The sequence below is a fragment of the Nerophis ophidion genome, linkage group LG02 (assembly GCF_033978795.1).
Source record: "Nerophis ophidion isolate RoL-2023_Sa linkage group LG02, RoL_Noph_v1.0, whole genome shotgun sequence".
Lineage (NCBI taxonomy): Eukaryota > Metazoa > Chordata > Actinopteri > Syngnathiformes > Syngnathidae > Nerophis > Nerophis ophidion.
In genome coordinates, this window is record NC_084612.1 from 24,153,488 (window position 1) to 24,169,269 (window position 15,782).

General features: G+C 39.7%; 1 protein-coding gene across 1 annotated transcript in view; it reads right to left on the minus strand.

The window, feature by feature from the left end:
* The window catches only part of tacr2 (tachykinin receptor 2), a 34,975-nt gene extending 21,004 nt beyond the window's left edge, over positions 1–13,971 (minus strand). Inside the window, exon 1 of the mRNA XM_061879952.1 lies at positions 13,886–13,971. Within this exon, the coding sequence (XP_061735936.1) occupies positions 13,886–13,912 (27 nt within the window). The 5' untranslated portion in view covers positions 13,913–13,971. The remainder of the gene's footprint in view (positions 1–13,885) is intronic.
* Between the last annotated feature and the right edge of the window lie 1,811 nt (positions 13,972–15,782).

A 15,782-nucleotide genomic window follows, 5' to 3' on the forward strand; every position in this document is an offset into this window, starting at 1 on the left:
TGTCAGTCTGGTTTCAGGACAAATCACTCTACAGAAACAGCCCTCGCAAAAATGACTAATGATCTATTGCTAACAATGGATGCTGATTCGTCATCCATGTTGCTGATACTTGATCTTAGCGCTGCTTTCGATACCGTCAATTGTAATATTTTATTAGAGCGCATCAAAACATGTATTGGTATGTCAGACTTAGCCTTGTCTTGGTTTAACTCCTATCTTGCTGACAGGATGCAGTGCATCTCCCATAACAATGTGACCTCGGAGTATGTTAAAGTAAGGTGTGGAGTTCCAAGGTTCGGTTCATGGCCCTGCACTCTTCAGCATCTACATACTGGGGCAAGCTGACATCATTCGCAAATACGGTGTTAACTTTCACTGTTATGCTGATGACAGCCAACTCTACATGCTGACCAACACGCCGGATTGTAGTCAGCTGGAGGCGTGTCTTAATGAAATTAAACAATGGATGTTTGCTAACTTTTTGCAACTCAACGCTAAGAAAACGGAAATGCTGATTATCGGTCCTGCTATACACCGACACCTATTTGATAATACCACCTTAAATTTGACAACCAAACAATTACGAAAGCCGACTCAGTAAAGAATCTGCGTATTATCTTCGACCCAACTCTCTCGTTTGAGTCACACATCAAGAGTGTTACTAAAGCAGCCTTCTTTCATCTCCGTAATATCGCTAAAATTTGTTCCATTTTGTCCACCAGCGACGCTGAGATCATTATTCATGCGTTCACTACAACTCGTCTTGATAACAGTAACGCCTTATCTTCAGGTCTCCCTATATCTCGCATTAAAAGATTACATCCATCCATCCATCCATTTTCTACCGCTTATTCCCTTTCGGGGTCACGGGGGGCGCTGGCGCCTATCTCAGCTACAATCGGGCGAACGGCAGTGTACACCCTGGACAAGTCGCCACCTCATCGCAGGGCCAACACAGATAGACAGACAACATTCACACTCACATTCACACACTAGGGCCAATTTAGTGTTGCCAATCAACCTATCCCCAGGTGCATGTCTTTGGAAGTGGGAGGAAGCCGGAGTACCCGGAGGGAACCCACACATTCACGGGGAGGACATGCAAACTCCACACAGATTACAGTTGGCACTAAATCTGTCTGTTGGACTTTTGACAAGAACAAGAAAGTTTGATCGTATTACGCCTATACTGGCTCACCTGCACTGGCTTCCTGTGCACTTAAGATGTGACTTTAAGGTTTTACTACTTACGTATGAAATACTACACGGTCTTGCTCCATCCTATCTTGCCCATTGTATTGTACCATATGTCCCGGCAAGAACTCTGTCTTGAAAGAACTCCAGCTTATTAGTGATTCCCAGAGCCCAAAAAAAGTTTGCGGGCTATAGAGCGTTTTCCATTCGGGCTCCAGTACTCTGGAATGCCCTGCCGGTAACAGTTAGAGATGCTCCCTCAGTGGAAGCATTAAAGTCCCATCTTAAAACTAATTTGTATACAATAGCCTTTAAATAGAACCCCTTTTTAGACAAGTTTATCTGTCATCTCTTTTCTACTCTGCCCCCCTCTCCTGCATGGAGAGGTTATTAATTGACCACAGAGGACGCGCCAGCTGTTTCAAGTCGGGACCCAGGGTGCACCACTCATCTGTGCATCAGTTGAGGACGTCTCTGCGCTGCTGACCTGTCTCCACTCAAGATGATATCCTGCTGGCCATACTATGGACTGGACTTTAACACTATTAACTCTATCCACTCGACATCCAGTATTCCCACTAGAGGATGAGGCTAAACATGTTACACACCAAAAGAAAGCCAGGAGAAGGCATGCTAATGGCTAAGCTAAGCTAGCTTGAATCAACACCAATAAATAGGTGCTTAGTAAAGTTGAAGCAGTGTGGACAGAACCGTGTTGCAGCAGAAAGTAAGCAGGTATTAACGGAAATTAACGTGTAGAATAACAAGATTATAATATAATAACAAGTGTTAATGTGTCCGCATTGTACACACTACATAAAAGGAGGATGGCTCTATTCATAAATTAGTGGTGTTGAAATTAAGGGTAGTATCAGAATATGATTGATACTGGAGTGAGCAGATCAACATTTTTTATATTCCTTAAAATATTAAAATTTTTGTTAATGTTTACAAACTCAAGGAATAATTCACCAGATACAGGAGGACTTTGAGGGCAAAAAACACATGATTTAAATGAGTAGTAGATAGTAGTTTTTGCTTTTGTTTAGTTATTGTGTACTATTGACTTTGTACAATGGATGTAATAAAATAGAAAAAGAAGTTAATCCAAATATTGTGTTGATATTGTTAAACTGTCAATAGCACACATCGTTAATAAACTGAACAATGTACAGTAAATACATCTGATCAGTATTGGTATTGGCTGATGTCACTCATGGATGATCACTATGGGAAACAAAATAATTCTGATTAAAACATCCCCTACATTGGATGCTCACTGAAGCATATTTTAGTCTTTAGACTTTGAATTGTAGTCTGTGGTGTGCATCTCTTGTGTTTGACTTTGCTGAAGTGGAGCTGTCCTTGGTGCTAAAGTAGTAGACTGATTTACAAACATGTTGCTTCCCCCCACAACTCGTATTGACGATACTATAGAAGTCAAGCCTGCATTTTATTGATGCCTATGTGTTACTCAGTAACGATGCTGATGTGAAGATACAAGCCAAACATACACTATAGACCAGTGGTTCTCAAACTTTTTTCACCAAGTATCACATCAAAAAAAAAAAAAATTGTGGCTCTACAAGTACCACCATAATGACCAACATTAAAATACAGTAGCTTAGTAGGCCTAGGTATTCATTAAACAAGGCAGATGTTTTTTTTTTACAAGTACGTTTCATATTTTTGGCCATTGTAACCTTACACACAGTTTGAACAGTAACACTGTGTTTGAATATAGGAAAAAAAAACACAGTACATTAACCAAATGATTATTTGGCGTACTACTATATGGAGCCCGTGTACCACTAGAGATACATGTACATATGTACATGTTTAGGAATCACTGCTATAGACAGTTACTGTATCACAATTCAACTGCAATACAAATAGAATACAGTATAAACTATTGGGTTTGGATTTGGACTGGAAAAAAAAACTATCCCAATTGGCCATCATTTAACAATGTCGGTGAATTAATAGGTGAATATGAATGTGTGCGTGTGTGTGTGCGTGCGCCCAACTGAATATCTAAAAAAGAAACTCACTGGCCACAACATTAGGAGCACCAGCACTACCAAAATAAGATCAAAAAGCTGTGACAAAGATTTAGTTTCCACAACGGTGCAAACTGGTTGTAGAACTGTAGTATATCATACTGTTCTATATTAATGTAATCGACAAACTTAATTAAAAAAGTGTCAATAAAAACTGGGCATTATTGTCATTGTAAAAACATATATTTTATTTGGAGCTCTTGCATTGGATCTTATAAGATTGTACCTAATGTTGTGGCCAGTGAGTGAATACTGCATGTTGAAATATACTCTTCTAAATTACCATTTTGGATCTGCATTGGTTGAAAGGAACCCTTATGTGTGTAGGTCTATATTTACTTTGAATTTCAAACCACATCCATTCATCATCAGATACGCACACCAGCATGCACGAAGGCGCACAACAGTTATTTGGCTGCAGCAAGCACATCTGAGGAATTAGTGAAATAAACAACAAAGTGTTAAACTACAAAGAGGAGCAAATCAATCTGTGGCATTATTCTTACCTCGGAGTGTCTTTAAAAAAGGAGAACAGTGCAGTGTGTCATCTACGTGTCCAGTTGCTTGCAGATCACAGCCAAGAATTAAGAGTCCCTTTACGCAATGGATAACTAGGTCCAAGCCATCGTAACGCCCCCTCTGTCACTCTCTCACTTTCTCTCACACACGGACATATACACACACATGCACACACACGCACACACATACACAGACACACACACACTGTCCTGGAATGTGCAACATGCAGGGATCATCCAGTTGAAAGTGATGGAGATCCACACACTGGCACGCACACACTTGAAAGCAGCAGAGAGTGTGTGTGTGCTGAGTGGTGCACAGGTGGAGTGAGTGCAGGGAGGGGCTTTTTGCCACTGTATGGGCAAATGTCAAAATGATGATACAAATGTCTCTTTAGGATTTGCTCATCTTGCATATGAAAAGGTATGACATCATCTTGCATATTTTGCATATTTTTTGTAGTATTTTTTGGATTATTTCACCCGTTAACCCTCAGGGGACAGAGGCTGACTTTTCTGTCCTGTCAATGTCCAATTCTTTCTCAGGTGTTTCATACGCTGACAGTCTGGCAGTTATTCAACAATACCCCAAAGCCAAACAGGAACTACAGATGGGTCATTTTTCAAAAGGTATACAAACATTTTGGATTCCATTTCTTTCTTTCTTTCTTTGCTCAAATCTCTCAATTAACTTCAGGTTGACACAAAAATACCAAATAATGTTCTATTTTTATTGGAATCCTTTGAAAGCCGTTTATCAAAGGATGTCACAATTGCCAATTAGAAAAAAAAATACATTGCATGAGTTATTGTGCAAATTTATAACTGTGACATTATCTGATCAAAAGACATTCCAAAGGGTCAAAAAGATTGACAAGCTTTATATTAGTGTTTAGGACTGAGAAATGTGTGCAAAAAGAAAATAAATACGAATACACAATCTTTTTACACCCTTCAAAAACCTAAGGCAGCAATTGCTGCCTCAAGTTTTGTTTTATATGTTTATATCCAGAATGTCTCTTGTTGCTTTCATCTTTCCCTCTATCCTGACTTGTCTCCCTGTTCCTACCACTAAAAAAACACTCCCAGAGCATGATGCTGCCACCACCACGCTTCACTGTATGGATGGTATAGGCCTGGTGATGAGCTGTGCCTGTTTTCTTCCAAACGTGACACCTGCCATTCAAACCAAAGAGTTCAATCTTTGTCTCATTAGATCTGAGAATTGTGTTTTTTCATGGTCTGAGAGTCTTTCAGGTGCATTTTGGCAAACTTATAACTAAGAAATGGCTTCTGTCTGGTCACTTTACAATATAGGCCTGGTTGGTGGATTGCTGCAGAGATGGTGATCCTTCTGGAAGGTTCTCTTCTCACCACAGAAGAATGCTGGAGCTCCGACAGAGTGACCATCGGGTTCTTGGTCACCTCCCTGACTAGACTAAGATGAATGCAGCAATGTACAGACACATACTGGATGAAAACCAGCTCTTCCCATCAAACCTGATGAAGCTTGGGGTTTGCTGTAGAGTAATGGGCGAAACTGCCCAAAGATAGGTGTGCCAAGCTTCTGGCATTGTATTCAAAATGACTTGAGGCTGTATTTGCTGCTGGAGTTGCATCAATAAAGTATTGAGCACAGGCTCTGTGTTTTTCCTTGTTTTTATCTTTAATAAATTAGCAAAATTAAAAAAACAATGTAAAAGTCTCATCTTCGCAGTTCCACTAAAACATACGTCAGAGTAGCCAGGCGTGTAGAGTTGAACAAAAGTTTAATGTTTTTTTAACAAGCTCATCAGATAATCGTTCTCTCCAGGACTTTTCAGTCTCTCCAAAATCCTCCTCTCCTGCCGCTACTGTTAGAGACAACAGGTGATAAGATAACTCGTACCACCTGGGAAGTCTAATTACTTGTCCAGCAATGTCTCGCAGCCGGCACTGACACGCCCCTGTCTGTCGGTGCGCTGTCCTCAGCACCATGGACATGGACGGCGATCCCCGCTCCTGCAGGCCACTGGCCACACCTCCCTCCACAAACAACTTTTCACATTTTCATTTGAGGGAAAAAAAATAATTAATTCCAGTTTGGATAAGGGCTGTAACTTATGTTCCAACTAATCTTTTTATGTGTGTTAGCAAACGTAACAAGTCTCTGAGCAGTCAGTGGAGCACATGTGAGAAACATCAGACATGCACACTGTGGCCATACCAGCAGCACACCTGTCTCAAATCTGACATCATGCCAATTTATAATCAAATGACAGCAGCCATGCCCCAAGAGATAATTTTCCAATATAGGTGATTTGGCTCACTTGATAGAAAAAATAGCAAACAAAAAAAATCTTGTTCTTCATGAGCTATGTAGTAATACTGTATGTCTGGGTCAGAGTCCGGCTTTGGAAAGAATGTGTACCACTTCAGATTCACATGTTGCACAATTAAGATGTAAGCATTGGCTAAAGTGCACATTCCTGTAACTTTCTGTCTGTAAAATATTATTTTTTCATAAGCATTTCTGTAATTTGATAACAGCATTTCACGATTAATGTGCATAAATTAACATTTTTGACAAATGACAGTAGAATAGGACACATATGACTGAGGAGTCATTGTGTAACAACATGGGAATTACATTTTATGTGTGGTGTGGAGTTGTCCGACTTTTTGTGTGGCCATAAACCTGTCACTGGCTAAAGTGCAATGAAGGCGTGTTTTGGCGCAAGTGAGAAATGGTGAGCGGCTGCTGTTGATTTGACAGATGACGGAGTTGGTTTTGGCCTGGTTTGTACAATGGCCAGTTTTCCTAGATAGAAGTTTTTTACAAATGTTTTTGGTGTGGTTACGGCCGACAAACTGTTTTACTCAACAGGCCGCCTTAATGCATGGGCTTACCTAGGCTGAAGCCCAGGGGCCCCACCAATCAAGGCCAACGATTTTGACTACGGAGTGCAATGATTGGTGTTTATAGCTGTCAATCACAAACAGCTCAGCTTCGTCTAGGGTGTCTACAGTTTCTCTCTCTTTGTCTCAGCTGTGTTGCTTTCCCCAACTGGCAACTCGAGCAGGCCGAACACACATCACCTGTGCGAACGAACAGCATACTACCATTGAGCTAAAACACATTACGCCAGCACTTTACTTGAAATAGACTGGCTTCAATGACACTTCCACAGACGTGCATGTGCCCGTTGCAAAAGGAGATATAAACATTAATGACATTTATTTTAAAATAGGGGATATTTTTGCATTGCTACTGCTCTGTTTAGTGACATGATGATTGGTTTTTACAAACTGTGTTTTCTGGAGGAGAGATGGGGGTAGTTAAGGTTCAGGGGTGGGAGGTTAAGGCTGTAAGATAACAAAAAGTGGAAAAAGCAAAGTACCGTAAATACTTTCCTAGTGCATTGCACTTTCTGTGCTGTAATTATTTTTGTTTGTGTGACTACATGTGCTGAGGGACACTTTCGCCTGCCTCTACTAAAAAAAGAGTGACTTAAATAGTTCTGATCATTAGTGAAAACAGGTGTGAGGCTGAGAACAGGGACGTGACAGGTGAAAACTAATGAGTTGGCATGGAAGCAAACAAAACCAGGAAGTGCAAAACGTCACTGAATGTCCTAAATCAAAAACATTACATGACAAAACAAAACATGATCCATAGGTGTGACATATATATATATATATATATATATATATATATATATATATATATATATATATATATATATATATATATATATATATATATATATATATATATATATATATGTATATAGTACTGTATAGGCCTAATGTCTGATATATATATATATATATATATATATATATATATATATATATATATATATATATATATATATATATATATATATATATATATATATAGAGTACTGTATAGTCCTAATGTCTGACTTCATCAACCAGAAAACAACTAACTTGCTAAATAATATATATATATACATATATCCATCCATCCATTTTCTACCGCTTATTCCCTTTCGGGGTCGCGGGGGGCGCTGGCGCCTATCTCAGCTACAATCGGGCAGACGGCGGTGTACACCCTGGACAAGTCGCCACCTCATCGCAGGGCCAACACGGATAGACAGACAACATTCACACTCACATTCCCACACTAGGGCCAATTTAGTGTTGCCAATCAACCTATCCCCAGGTGCATGTTTTTGGAGGTGGGAGTAAGCCGGAGTACCCGGAGGGATTGAACCCTGACTACTCAAGACCTTTGTATTTTTCCTGAGGAAACTCTCCTGAAGGAATCAATAAAGTACTATCTATTGTGAGGCAGACGCACTAACCCCTCTGCCACCGTGAAGCCCTTATATATATATATATATATATATATATATATATATATATATATATATATATATATATATATATATATATATATACATACAAACCCTGTTTCCATATGAGTTGGGAAATGGTGTTGGATGTAAATATAAACGGAATACTTAATAATAACAGTAGTAATTTGCAAATACGGAATCATTTGCAAATCATTTTCAACCCATATTCAGTTGAATATGCTACAAAGACAACATAGTTGATGTTCAAACTGATAAACTTTTTTTGGGGGGGGAAATAATCATTCACTTAAGAATTTAATGCCAACAGCACGTGACAAAAAAGTTGGGAAAAGTGGCAATAAATACTGATAAAGTTGAGGAATGCTCAACAAACACTTATTTGGAACATCCCACAGGTGTGCAGGCTAATTGGGAACAGGTGGGTTCCAGGATTGGGTATAAAAACAGCTTCCCAAAAAATGCTCAGTCGTTCACAAGAAAGGATGGGGGAGGTACACCCCTTTATCCACATCTAGGTGAGCAAACAGTCAAACAGTTTAGGAACAACGTTTCTCAAAGTGCATTTGCAAGAAATTTAGGGATTTCAGCATCTACGGTCTATAATATCATCAAAAGGTTAAAAAAATCTGGAGAAATCACTCTACGTCGGAAACCAACATTGAATGACCGTGACCTTCGATCCCTCAAAAACCGACATCAATCTCTAAAGGATATCACCACATGGGCTCAGAACACTTCAGAAAAACACTGTTACTAAATACAGTTCGTCGCAACATCTGTAAGTGCAAGTTAAAGCTCTACAATGCAAAGCGAAAGCCATTTATCAACAACATCCAGAAACGCCGCCGGCCTCTCTGGCCCGAGATCATCTAAGATGGACTGATGCAAAGTGGAAAAGTTTTCTGTGGTCTGACGAGTCCACATTTCAAATTGTTTTTGGAAATATTCAACATCGTGTCATCCGGACCAAAGGGCAAGCGAACAATCCAGACTGTTATCAACGCAAAGTTCAAAAGCCAGCATCTGTGGTGGTATGGGGGTGCATTAGTGCCTAGGGCATGGGTAACTTACACATCTGTGAAGGCACCATTAATGCTGAAAGGTACATACAGGTTTTGGAACAACATATGCTGCCATCTAAGCGCCGTCTTTTTCATGGACGCCCCTGCTTATTTCAGCAAGACAATGCCAAGCCACATTCAGCACGTGTTACAACAGCGTGGCTTTGTAAAAAAAAAAGAGTGCGGATACTTTCCAGGCCCGCCTGCAGTCCAGACCTGTCTCCCATCGAAAATGTGTGGCGCATTATGAAGCGCAAAATACGACAGCGGAGACCCCGGACTGTTGAACGACTGAAGCTATACATTAAAACAAGGATGGGAAAGAATTCCACTTTCAAAGCTTCAACAATTAGTTTCTTCAGTTCCCAAACGTTTATTGAGTGTGGTTAAAAGAAAACGTGATGTAACACAGTGGTGAACATGTCCTTTCTCAACTACTTTGGCACGTGTTGCAGCCATGAAATTCTAAGTTAATTATCATTTGCAAAAAAATATAAAGTTTATGAGTTTGAACATCAAATATCTTGTCTTTGTAGTGCATTCAATTGAATATGAGTTGAAAAGGATTTGCAAATCATCTAACACAATTTCCCAATTCATATGGAAACAGGGTTTGTATAACTTTCTCCAACGCTGCGAGGGATAAATGTATTTTTTTTTTTTTTTTTAATTATATCTCCTCTCGTTTTTTCTAAATGCTGTGCTACGTGTGAATGGTTAAAGGTGAATTTTGATGACATTATGACGTCTGTGTTGAGTGAAGTGGTCCATGCAGGTTTGCCGCTACGCAGGTGGAACAAGCTATTTAGATTTTTTGGTTAGCGATAGTTAGTCTATATACATTCTTAATTTGATTAAGCTATTTCAATTACGTCTTTTTTATAACTTGAATATTTAAATGGAAGAAAAAAACAGTCTTCAAACTTCTCAAAAGTCTCGGCCCAGTATACTCTCTCCCCCACTAGGACATCCCTGCATGAAGAAATCTGTTTCCACTAGGACACCATCTGCTGACTCAGAAGTGTCACTGTCCCACTTGACCCCATTGCAAGCAGACTGCAACATTGAAAAGCTTATTCACATCTGTACCAAAATATAATGAGTTTTATTTTCAGCCCATTGCCGCCTGACTGCAAAGTTTTTGGAAATTGGGGGTGTGGTTTTAATAGTAAGTATCCATTTTATCAATAAAGTAACAATGTTGGATCTCAATAGGTTGTCCATGCATATCTAATGTTGTGTGTGGGTATTTTTTCCTTCTTGTAATAGAAGCATAACAAGGAACTGCGGGTGATGTTGTAATGAAAGGCATCATTTGTCTCCCTGCAGACGCATGAAATTGAGGGCACTCAGATACAAAATCTGCAGTGTAGCTGCAAGAAGTTACGAGCAAGCAACAGAAATAATTGATTCATTAGGAACAAAAACTCTATAATTTAATTCAGTGATCAGTTTCTTGCTCTTTTGACACTTTTGTGGGTGATTTTGTGACCCCATCTCAACCTCCCCACACTTTTAATTAAGTTTAAACGTAAATTTTGAAAAGGGACTTTAAAGAGACGCACAGTCTAAACCATTTGATGTCTCTACAATCTGTGACTGCTATGTCATTGTTACTTCGGAACGGGTAGACACTAATGGCAGGTCAAACTGAAATATCGCCTTGCTGAATCTCATGCATGATTGCATTTCGATTTACAGCTTTAATGATTTGCTGTTCAACCTATGGACCTTCACTATTCATCTTTCTTTTTTTTGTCCTTAAACCTTCACAGTCCAGTGTCCCATGTATGTGGAGGTCTGATTTGTGGACAGACTTCAATCAATCAATCAATCAATCAATCAAAGTTTATTTATATAGCCTCTAATCAGAAGTGTCTCAAAGGGCTGCACAAGTTTACCTAATTTGCAACTAAATATGCTGGAAGAGGCTGCAAGTGACAAGAGTAGTCGTTGATAATAACGTTGTCCCCCCATCCCTTTCAGAATGTTCTGAATTCCTGCTTCCGTTCCATTGTTGTATTGATCAGAATGGTCTACTTTTGCCATAGTATAGTTAAAGTAAAGTACCACTGATAGTCACATACACACTAGGTGTGGTAAAATTACTCTCTGCGTCCGACCCATCCCCTTGTTGCACCCCGTGGGAGGTGAGGGGAGCAGTGAGCAGCAGCGGCCCCGCTCAAGAATCATTTGTTGATTTAACCCCCAATTCCAACCCTTAATGCTAAATGCCAAGCAGGGAGGCAATGTGTCCCAATTTTATAGTCTTTGGTATGACTCGGCCGGGGTTTGAACTCACGACCTATCAATCCGAGGGCGGACACTCTCCCACAAGGCCACTGAGCAGGTAAGCGCATCTTAGCTTCCTGTAGCTGACATATTGTGTGTTTTTAATCAGACAGCATACTAGTTTGTGCACTCCAATTTGCCTCGGCTGCTTCCCAGCAGGCATGAGACATTGATACAACATTTGTGACATTTGGCTGGCATGGTGATGCGGAGGCATTCTTTCAAGGATGCAGTTTGGGCTCGGACACAGCGTAAAGGTAAGAAATATTGGTTTATTTAAACTAAAAACAGACTAAGAACAGAAAAACTTGGCACTAGGCACAAAAGGCAAAACAAAGAGCTAGCATGGGAGCTAGAAAACACAAAAGGCATAGCGTGGAAGCTTGCGAGTACGGATATCAGAATCAGAGTACCAAAGTCGTCACTGTTGTGACACACAAACTGCATGAAACAAACTACGAAGCGAGAACAAGAGAATAAAGGAGGCAGGCTTAAATCGGGATGGTAATCAACAAACACAGGTGCACGTCAGGAAACAAGTAGCAGGTGGAACAAATTAGAAACTATGGTAACAGAACAAACAAGGAAGTGCACAAACAAACTCAAAATCCAAATAACATGTGATCCGGGCAGTGGATCATAACATTGTTTATACACGCAAGTCCTTGCAAAATAGTTGTTTTTGTAAATTGAGCGTTGAACTTTGATGTCCAATGTTGGATCCATGTTGTTTGTTGGGAAATTATTCAATTTCAAAGGTCAAATCAATGTCAGAACCCAACATTGATTAAATGTAGTCAAAAAACATGTTTTTTCAATGTTATATTTGAGTTGCTCAACGTCAAGACCTAATTCAACAAGTTATCGATGTTTTTTAATGTCTTGTGCCTGCTGGGGTAAGGACCATGTCTGTCAAGTTTGTCAACCCTTGTGTTTTTTCTGGGAAACCCTTATATTTTGTCTTTTTTTCCCCAGGGTCGTCCTTGATTTTTCGCATTATTTACCTTCCATTTCAGGAAAATTCTCTCTGCAGTCACGGCTTCCAGTTCTCTTGGCCTCTGCAACACCCAATAGCAACGGCGTAACACACATTTTGCAACTAGTAAAAAGTACGGCCTTCAAAATAAAAGCAGGTATTTGGTATTTAGGGCCGCTGAAATGGGATGAAGCCCAGCAGACCCTACCCAATCAGGGGCCCTGATTTGACGGTTGAATGCAATGAATGGTGTTCATAGCTGTCAATCACAGACAGCTCTGCTTTGTGTAGCAATTGTGTACTCGCTCTCTCGGCTGCATTGTTTCTTTCCTACTGCTTGAAACCAGGTCGCCGGTGTGAGAAGCAAGCATGCTGACTACTGAGCTGAAAGCACAGGAAATCTCCCAGACCACAAGGACTATTCTTGAAGTTGACTTGCCTCTGTTACGCTCACACAGACGTCCATGCACCCGTTGCAAAGGAGATGTATTCATAAATAAAAATATTTATGTAATGAATGATATTTTTGCATTGTTGCTGTTAATTAAAATCTGGATTTTTTTTTAAACTGTGTTTTCGGGGCGAGGGAGTGTTGAAGATTGGGTGCTGTTGAGGTCTGGGAGAGGGGGGCCTGTGGCCCTCTCGTTATTAAAAAGTGAAAGTTTAAAATTACTAAAATATTCCTTCATTCTGTTTGTGTAGTACATAAGCGAGAGTGAAAGTTAGAAATCCTTCAGGTCACGTGTTGCTACATCGTCAATGTCAAGACTTCTTCCTCTGCCCACAGTTCTAACTGGCCAATGAAGGAGGCGAGTCGTCTTAACTTTTCCATCTGTTTAAAATGAGTCTGCTTTTTGAGCATACTTCACCTGTTGTAAAAATACGGTGGAGGAAGAAGGTTCACTCAATATGCTAAACTTGCTTGAAGACATGGCAGCAGGAGGAATTCAACAAATTTAACATGATAGCATTTATGAGAGCACTAACCATTGCTTTCGAGGGCTTTGAGTTTTTCTACATTTCCGAAAATACATTGCCGGTTGCCATTATGGTATGCTAGGTTAGTAAACATGCTCATTGTTGTTGATCATTCATCCAGTGATACTGATAATGCCGGCGATCTGTGCTATTGCCAGCTGCCACAATCAAAGTGGGAAAAATAAAACTAGATTTTGTCGCATTCCTAAGGCTATTTCTGGACAAAGGGAAGCCGTTGAACAGAAAAGTGAAAGACGAAGGCGAGCATGGATTGCCGCAAGCAACCGATCCAATGTGACGTGCTATGAACAACTTTGTGATTGTTCGAATCATTCCATTTCAGATAAGCTCTTAATCAAGGACATTGTTAATAAAAATGAAACTAAAATAAGTGACAGCCATATTTTGCATTAACTTGATTGCTTGGTCAAAGAACTTTGATAGTCATTGTAATGATAAAACATGGATGAACTGTACTCACTTCTCTTATTCGGACTGTAGCCTCCATCTTGAAAAAAATTGAAGCGTCATAAGAACAGCATTCTCCCAATACTGCTATGCAGTCACAGTGTGCTGAAATGATATTAGATAGGTTATCCTTGATTATCCAGGGTGCCAAACTTGGTTCGGATATTTTCTGTGAGTGCGTGACTCTAGCCTTGTCAACATGATTTATAGAGATAAACACAAACGTCACTCAGCCATCCACAAACAAACTGATCTCTTTTCCACTCAGACATGTTTATCTGGTCAGGATCCTCACATCCAATTAAGACTGTTTTCTCCTTGTAATAAGTTAGGGGACTTTTTATCTAGTGACTCACAGTATTTCCCCATTGTATCAAAGCTGGTGCATTGTTATTTTCCACTGAATGAATTGTAAATAAAAAACATGCATTGACTAGCGCTACCTTGAACAATGACTCTCAATAAACAAAGCCTTCCAAAATCGCTGCCGGCAAAGCATTGTTGGCAGTTATGGGCAAGCTACTTGGAAAATATAGTAAGCTTGATTAAATGTAGCTAAGCTACAGGGGTAGCTATCCCTAGGAAATTGTAGCCAGCTAAACTACAAATTACACGGCAAAAGTAGCTTGCTACATCAAAGCTACGTATTTTTATGACACCAAATATGACATGCATTAACCTACAGACCCCCATCTAACAAGGATGTATACTGTATCTATGGGTCCACATGTATAATATCCCTCAGTATGTGTCCATGCACTAAATACGTCTAATTTCTCAAACAATTCTCCTCTAAATAAACCTCCCTCCGCCCATGGAAACACCTTGATCCGATCGTGTTCGCTTTTTGAAAAGTCAAATTATCACACCTGGATTATGCCATTGGAAGCCAGATCTCTAGAGGGGGTGTGTGCGGCTAAGTAGGACCCTTTGTATCAACACGCGGGATACAATCCGGAGCAGATACCATTCAATAAAACTGCAGAAACAATTGTAATGAAGAGAAGACTGTTTATTTGCTTCACAAATTAAAAGAACAGAACATTAAGAAGTGCATCAATGGGAGGGAAAAATAAACTGAGATTAATTTAAGAAGGTAGCTAAGAAATGTAGAATGATTCCCGAACGAAATACAAATGAGATGAAAGATAATAAAGGAGGTATATTAAAGGTGAATATTACACAAACCTCTTCACACTGCATTTGAGCATTCTAAACGGATTAACTTTTCGCACAACTGTAAAAATAGTCCATAAAAATAATAGCAACCTTCCTCTGGAACAGTATCTGTCTGCGCACGAACAGTCTTTTCCTTCGTATTTAAAACTCCTTCCACCAATCCACAGCCTTATGACTGATCTTTGAGACATTCCAAAGTTTTGCTTCCATAATTTTTGTCCAAAAATTCCTTCGAAAAAACTCTTCCAACGGCCTTTCTTTGCATCGGACCTGCATCCGCCCCAATACAATCTCGGTTGTAGCGTCATGTCCATAGCGAAATCCAAGATACTTTCTGGATGCTGTCTGCTTTCCAACATCAACACAGCCCTTAGAGATGTGATATTTGTGATCTGTGCCAATATTACAGTGGACATCAGTTTAAATAAGTTGTACGGATCTGCAATGCCTGATGTGATGTCATAGGTCAACAGAAAAAGCAATTCACTTGTCCGTGCTAAAATGACATAAGCGCCCCCCAGTGTACATGAGGCACATGGCATATGACCAATAATCACATAAGAGAGTGTTCATGCATAGTTGGACGTCACACTCAGGAGGAAAATACAAAAAAACGAACTATTTGAGAAATCAGATTAATTTAGTGCATGGAGTAATAATAATAATAATGATAATAATAAATGATAAATTAATAAATCAATGGGTTGTACTTGTATAGCGCTTTTCTACCT